This window comes from Otolemur garnettii, unplaced genomic scaffold (assembly GCF_000181295.1).
Source record: "Otolemur garnettii isolate 467f Iridium unplaced genomic scaffold, OtoGar3 scaffold00145, whole genome shotgun sequence".
In the NCBI taxonomy this organism is placed as follows: domain Eukaryota; kingdom Metazoa; phylum Chordata; class Mammalia; order Primates; family Galagidae; genus Otolemur; species Otolemur garnettii.
The window spans coordinates 1,855,445-1,863,529 of NW_003852540.1; the positions used below are offsets into that span (position 1 = coordinate 1,855,445).

The 8,085-nt window shown below is 41.2% G+C and overlaps 1 protein-coding gene across 1 annotated transcript in view; it reads left to right on the top strand.

Moving 5' to 3' along the window:
- The window catches only part of ZZEF1 (zinc finger ZZ-type and EF-hand domain containing 1), a 148,937-nt gene that overhangs the window by 95,420 nt on the left and 45,432 nt on the right, over window positions 1–8,085 (top strand). The window contains exons 34-37 of the mRNA XM_012810946.2: window positions 314–452; window positions 2,967–3,132; window positions 4,022–4,284; window positions 5,722–5,891. Of these exons, the coding sequence (XP_012666400.1) occupies window positions 314–452; window positions 2,967–3,132; window positions 4,022–4,284; window positions 5,722–5,891 (738 nt within the window). The remainder of the gene's footprint in view (window positions 1–313; window positions 453–2,966; window positions 3,133–4,021; window positions 4,285–5,721; window positions 5,892–8,085) is intronic.

Here is an 8,085-nt window from a genome sequence, read left to right on the forward strand (position 1 = left end):
CCTTAGGTGTACGTGGCTGGCGCCCTAGCCAGTTGAGCTATAGGCGCCGAGCCTCTTGACTCTTTTAATACACCCTGGCAGCCATAGTCCTTTGCATTCTCTCTGCCTCCAAATTTGCCTATCAAAGCACTTACCTATCATCATATGTTTGCTTGAGGGAATCCCCAACTAGACACTGAGCTTATTCATCTACAGATCCTAGGACAGTGCCTGGAACATTTTAAGTACCTATTGAATGAATAAGCTGATTAATGAAGAATAGCAGCCACACGAGAAAGTTTGTTGGTTAATTGTGTTTGTTTCTGCCTTACAGATGCACATGTTTATTGCTCGATACTGTGACCTGTTAAATGTGGACATCTCTTGTGATGGGTGTGATGAGATTGCCCCCTCACATCGCTACCGATGTCTGCAGTGCAATGACATGGATCTCTGCAAAACTTGCTTTCTAGGTAAATTTCATGGACTGAATATGCCATATCCGAAAGTAATAATCATTTCCGTAAATTTTTATGTTTTTTTTTTTTAATTTTGTTTTATCTTTAAGTTTTGGGGGTTTTTTTTCCTAGAGATGGGGGTCCCCAGGCTGGAGTACAGTGGTGCAATTATAGCTTATCGCAACCTGGAACTCCTGGGCCCAATCAGTGCTCCTGTCTTAGCCTCCCAACTAGGTAGGACTATAGGCTCATCATGCCCAGTTATTATTTTTTTTTTTTTTTGGTAGAGATAGGGTGTCTCTCTGTTGCCTAGGCTGGTCTCAAAGTCCTGGGCTTAAGTGATCTTCTTGCCTTAGCCTCCTAAATTGCTGGCATTGCAGACACAATTCTCTGGCTCTAGACATTTTTTAAAATTCCCATTGTACTAAATAAAAATACTGCCCAATGGTATTCTGTGACTTGCTGGCAAATGGGTGCCTTATCTCCCACTAAATGATAAGGGCTCTTATTATCTAACATCCTTCTGTCTTCCAACATGCTAAGTATAGGTATTTGATAAACACTCCGGACCAAGCAATGCACCTTGAGTCGAGTTTCCAGGAAATAGCTTTTGCTTCTAAATCATGCAGTGTTTATAAATAGTGAAATAAACGTACACACACAAAAGCAAACTTCAAAAATACTTTCATGCACTTGACCTGTAGGTACTGAGGCAAAGCAGATGAATAGTAGTACATAGTTGAATGGCAGTCAAGACACAGCTCCTGTCCTGGGAGCACAACCTCTGCTGTAGCCTAGCAGGGAGATTGGAGATGTCCAAAGACTATTTTAGTATAAAGAGTTATGTGCTCAGATATATATGAATGATACAGATTATTTCTGGAAAAGTTTTTGTTTTCTTTTTTGAGATAGGGTCTTACTCTGCTGCCCAGGCTGGAGTAAAGGACCACAGCTGGCCTGAAAAAGTTTGGAAATAGTAGTAACATTGCTGAGGGAAGGCTTGTCAAGGAGGTGGGATGAGAATTGGTCTCTGAAGAAGGTTAGAACTGAATAATATAGTAAACATTGGAGATAGTATCACCATCAAGGGCAGAGCAAGCCCAGAGACAAAGGAGTGAGCATCTGTAGTGAGTTTATAGACATAACCTTGAATGTCTACCTAAGTGATGGATTATGACAGGTAAGGCCCAGAGTTTGGGACCCAGAGATATTAGGCTAAGGAATTTTTTTTTTTTTTTTTTGAGACAGAGTCTCATTTTGTCATCCTTGGTAGAGTGCCATGGCGTCATAGATCACAGTAACCTCAAACTCTTTGGCTAAAGCAATTCTCTTGCCTCAGCCTCCCAAGTAGCTGGGACTACAGGTACCCACCACAACGCCCAGCTACCTTTTAGAGAAGGGGTCTCTTGCTTAGGCTGGTCTCCAACTCATGAGCTCAAGGGATCCACCCACCTCAGCCTCCCAGAGTGCTGGGATTACAGGCATGAACCACTGCACAGGCTAAGGAATTTAAATAGTCTACAAACAATAGGAAAGATTTTCCAAGCAGAGTTTTTTGTTTGTTTTGTTTTGTTTTGTTTTTTTGAGACAGACTGTGCCTGGCCTCAAGCAGAGTATTAATATGATGAGAGCTATGCTGGAGGAAGGTGGTTTTGTCTATATAAGTATTTCTTTCAGGAAATCAGTCTGAGAGCCAAACATAGTGGCTCATACATGTAATCCTAGCACCTTGGGATACCAAGGTGGGAGGATCAGTTTAGGGCAGGAATTCAAGACCAGCCTGGACAAAATAGCAATACCCCATCTCTACAAACAAACAAACAAAACCTAGCTCGGTAATGCACCTGTAGCCCCAGCTACCCAGCTACTCAGGAGGTTGAGGCAGTAGGAAAGAGTAATCTTAAGCGCATTAGAGCCTGGACTGTGTTCATAGCAGAGGGAACAAAAGCAGATTGGAATTGAGGAGCATTAGGAAGGATCATTGACAGGGCCTGGAGTCTATGCTGGACTTACAGTGAGAAGGAGACCAAAACAGCTAGTCTCTATTACAATAATCATTCTTGCTCACTGGGGTTTCAAAGTCTGTTTTCATCTGTGCTTCTGGAATACAAAAAGAAGTACAAAAACCTAATTACTCCTCAGTGCCTATTAATAGCAATAAATCAATAGCTGCTTAATATTTGTCAGAGGAGGGGGTCACAAGGGATAGCTCACAAACTGAGATGTGGACTTGTTTCCATCAAACAGCAGTTCCGATGAGAATTGGTAATATATTGGATTGGACTGGTACACTGTAAAAAGGAAGGCAATTTACTACACCATTGCTGAGAAATTCTTTGCCAAGAATATCATTCATATTCCCAGAGCTACCTGGGCCGAGCACTTTGGTTTCCAGAGGATGCCTGTGTTCCTTCTTCCTGAGTAGTAAATTAGAAGATGCCCTGGTGCTGGGATTGGTTTGGATTTGGAATCTGGTGCTTTTAGGAGCCCTCTACCCCATCCACCTAACACTGCCTTTTTTTTCCCCAGGCGGGGTGAAGCCTGAGGGCCATGGAGATGACCATGAAATGGTCAACATGGAGTTTACCTGTGACCACTGCCAGGGTTTGATCATAGGCCGGAGGATACATTGCAATGTGTGTTATGACTTTGATCTTTGCTTTGGATGCTATGCAGCAAAGAAATTTTCTTGTGGGTATGTCTCAGATGACTATAGTCAAGAAGCCTTTTCTTTATGTGTTTCTTCACTTGAAAGGGGAAATCCTTACTTTTATTTTTTTAAAAAAGTTTTTGTTTTGTTTGAGACAGTCTCACTATGTTGCCCTCGGTAGAGTGCTATGGGGTTACAGCTCATAGCAACCTCCAACTCTTGGGCTTAAGTAATTCTCTTGCCTCAGCCTCCCAAGTAGCTGGGCCTATAGGCACCCACCACAATGCCTGGCTATTTTTTGGTTGCAATTGTCATTGTTGTTTAGCAGGCCAGGGCTGGGCTCCAACCCACCGGCCTTGGTGTATGTGGCTGGTGCCCTACTCACTGAGCTACAGGGGCTGAGCCAAAAAAAAAAGTTTTTTAATAAAATAATTTGAACATACTCAAAAGAGACTGGTACCAGGAACCCCCATATATCCATTATCCAGGTTTAGCAATTAGGAAGATTTTGTTATACATGCTTAGTTTATTTGTTTGTTTGTTTGTTTTTGTCAAAATGTTTTAAAGTAAATTCTAGACCTTAAATCATTTCCTTTCTACACGCTTCATATCCATCTCTAAAAATCATGGGCATTTTTCCGCATCACCAAAATACTATTACCACACCTTGCAAAATCACAACAAAGAATTCTTACTTAGCCTAGTGTTCATAGATAACCTTTTGGGGGTTGTGAAATGCTAAAATGGTGTGTCCAGTGCTTGTATATGTCCATTTTTCTCAGGAAGGAGCCCATACGTCTCTTTACATATTCAATAACCACAGCCTCGGGTTGACTGGTACCCAGTTGTGACTAAGTACATGCTCCCCTGAGGCCCTGTGCTCCTTTTTGGAGCCTCTGAGCCTGCAAGCCTTAAGTACATCTTGCCTTTGCAGCCATTTGCCTACCCACAGCATCAGAGCCCACCCTATGGTGACCATCCGGATCAGCGACCGGCAGAAGCTTATCCAGCCCTACATCCACAACTATTCCTGGCTACTCTTCGCTGCCCTGGCCCTCTATAGTGCCCACCTGGCCAGTGCAGAGGACGTGGATGGGGAGAAACTGGACCCCCAGGTCCGTGACAGTGCTACCACCCTGCGGAGCCGGTGCATGCAGCTCGTCGGGGACTGTCTGATGAAGGCTCACCAGGGCAAAGGTGACTGTCCCTACATACAGAGACCACGACCAGCCCTCGGCTAAAGGAAAAGCCTCAGCAGAAGTAAAATATGAATACTGTGCTTGGCTCAGAGGCAGCAAAATCCTGTTCCATCGAGGGCTCACTCTGGTGTGGAACTCAATTTTAAGTTTGCAGATATATTTGAGAGAAATGTTGGCCTTAAAGTGACATTTAATTTCTTTCAAATATTTACATGAAGATGTTAAAAAACATTAATTAAAGCTCTTTATGTTTGTGGATAGAATTTTAGTATTTGAATCTACCAAAATTTGCTAAAGGCACTAAACTTTTTTAAAACCTAGAATGCAAATCTTATTCCATAAAACTGCTTTCTAGATGAGAGCTATTTACAAGTAAAATAGTTTAACAAAATTTCTAGATGAATCTGACTTTACTGAGGAATACTAGGGCAAAAATAACTTGAATGTTAAACCATGAAAGACATTTAAATGTCTCTTAAGTAATGGACTCTATATTCTAGTTAACTGACAGTGTTCAACCTTTGGCCTGCAGATTATGCAGATTATTTGAGGACTCTTTTGCTTATCTGTGAGGTTGGATGTCACAAAAAATATGCACGGACCTTTATTCCTGACATCAGCTTGTGTTCGTGTTTTCATATGTGTATTTAATGTATGGCCCAAGACAACTCTTGTTCTTTCAGTGTGTGGCAGAAAAGAATAAAGGTTGGACACCCATGATATGTATTAGCTTCAGAGTTCTTTTGTTATCCAGTTGCCAATAGGAATTTAGAAAGCTAGTTGTGCCAGGTGCGTTGGCTCACACCTGTGATTCCAGCACTCTGGGAGGGAAAGGCGGGTGGATTGCTTGAGCTCAGGAGTTCAAGACCAGCCTGAGTAAGAGTGAAACCCTGTCTCTACTAAAAATAGAAAAACTAGCCAGGCATTATGGCTGGTGCCTTAAAGTACAGCCAGCCTGTACTTTATTAACAATCCCAGCTACTCAGGAGACTGAGGCAAGAGGATCACTTGAGCTCAAGAGTTTGAGGTTACTCTGGTGAGCTATGATGACACCATGGCACTCTACCCAGGGCGAGAGTCAGACTCTGTCTCAAAAAAGAAAAAGTGAAATATGTACCATAACACAGTTTGTCTCAAAACTTTGATAGTGACCTATATAATAATTATGATTTTCTAAACAAACAGTCCTGTTGTATGTTTTGTCTTGTGTTGTTAATAAAGTATAGGTATCCCTTGCTATTCACACTTTCGCCATCTGCAATCAGGAGCTGATTCAGATAGCCAGGGATGTGTATATTCAGTACTGTAGGATTTGGTTTGTGTAGAACTCCATTATCTGTTTCTTAATAGTGGCAAAGTAGTTCATGGCACTTGCTGAAAAGTTGTAAGACAGTTATAAGACATCTAACTGTTCTTTTATTTGCTTCTCCTATAGGTCTTAAAGCTCTAGCACTGCTTGGTGTATTGCCAGATGGTGAACCCACCCCAGCAAATGAGGACCTGCCAGTCACTGTGCCTACCCAAACATCAGAGGAGCAGCTACAGAAGAAAGCAGTTCATGATGCTGGGGCATTGTCAGAGGCAGGCCCCTTTGTGCACTGCAACGTAAATAGCATTTCCTTACTATGCAGAATCACGGGTTGAACTATAAGAGAGCCACACAAATGGGGCAGCATAGAGAGAGGTGAAGAGCAGAGACTGGCAGATAGGTTCAGATCCCTGCTGTGGCAGACCTTGCTTCAGTTTTCTCATCTGGAAAATAGGGATGGTAATAATCCCTATAATATGAGGTTGTTGTGAGCAGTTAACATATGTGACATACTTTGAGTGAATGTGTGTAAAGTACTTAGAGCCGTGTTGTTCATAGTAAGTTCCATGTTATTGTTACCTATTCCCATTACTGCCTCTTGGTAGTTTTTATAAGGATTGAACAAGATTATGCACCTAGAGAAATTAATTCCTAGCCCATGATGAACACTATATATGTATAGCTATTTTTATATTCAGTCAACAAATAGGTGATACTAAACATTCCTGTTTACCAGGTAGATACAATAATTTACATATAGGTACATAAACAGAAAAGGTTTTCTGGATCCAGGCATAACCTATGACAGTGACACTAAATAAACTCAAGTTTTGTGTTATAGACCAGCGCAGCATTGCTTCTGTGATGCTTCCTCCAAAACTTGAGTTTATTATGCTGTAAATGCCTGACTTTGCCTCGGGAGCCGTTGATGTTGCTGTCCTCTGGCTGTGTCAAATTACTAATTCAAGAATTCCCTGATCTAGTGGTTATAATTCACTGAGATCCCATGTATTTCATGTAGACAAATACAAAAACAAAAGAGCTGGCAGAAACTTGAAAACTTATAATTATCTTCATAAGCTGAAGAGCCAGCAGAAGACAGGCTGCATACTCATTAACCCTATGTTTGAACTACTGACATTTGTGACTACAAAACCCCTTATTCAAACAGCATTTTAACCACCTTTAGATTATGGGACCTTTAGATAGAGGGAACATTATCTGGTGAGACAGGATAAATCAGCAGGCTTCATTTCTGAGCCCAGCAGTAGTATTTGTATCTTCTTATGAGCTCAACTGGCCACCCATAAGCCCTATGCTTCCCCATTTACCTACTTAACTCATTTATTTATATCAGAATGGACTTGGTTGTTGTTTTTTTAAATTGATGGGGGTTCATTGAGGGACAAAGAACCAGGTTATATTGATTGCATTTTTTTTAATTTTTTTTTTTATTAAATCATAGCAATGTACATTAATACTATCATGGGGTACAGTGCACTATTTCTGTATACAATTTGAAATACTTTCATCCAACTGGTTAACATAGCCTTCATGTCTTTTTCTTAGTTATTGTGTTACGACATTTATATTCTACAATTAGAGAGATTCACATGTACCATTATAGGATGAACCATAGGCGTGATCCCACCAATCACCCTCCCTCCACCCACCCTCCCCATTGATTGCATTTGTTAGGTAAAGTCCTTCTTATAATCGTGTCCGTCCCCAAGAGGTGTGTCATACCAGGACTTAGGTTTTTGTGGAGGGATTTTATTTAATCGATCAAAATCTGTCACTTTTTATTTTAATTTTGTTGCTCAAATTGTCCCACGTTTGGCCGATGGAAACTCCTTTATCTGGCTTTTGTGTCCTTTTGATATTTTGCCATTATTCTATTATTCTTCGAGCAGTTTCTTAATTTGTTTTTAATTTCAGATTAATATGAGGGTACAAATGTTTAGGTTACATAGTTTCACTTCTAAGGTTAAATTCAAGTTGTAATTGAGTCCTTCACCCACCCAGGGGGTGTACTGAACACCCTCACATTGTGCACCTTAGGGGAGAACCTGCCAGTAGCCCTCTTACTGCTCTCTTCATCCATCACTAGACTATACTTGTAATTTTCTTTGCTTCCTTTAATTTTTTTTTTTGTTTGTTTCTTTGTTTAGTAGGCCCTGGCCAGGTTCAAACTTGCCACCCCCAGTGCATGGGACCAGTGCTCTAATACTTCATTAATTTTTGATACAGAAAGATGTTCAGGCTTGTCTTAGGCATTCCCTGCCTAGAAACTGGAATGGAACTTTTTCCAAAGAGGTCTTAGGGTATTATTTTTATTCCTATACTGTCCCCACCTTTTGGGTACCCTTCTTAGCAACAGCTAGGCACACCAGGGTATCTTCCCTCTGGCTCAGTCTATTAGTCCTCTGGCAAAGCCACAATTTGCAACACTGTCCCCACATGGAACCTGAGTGTTGCCACAATGATAAT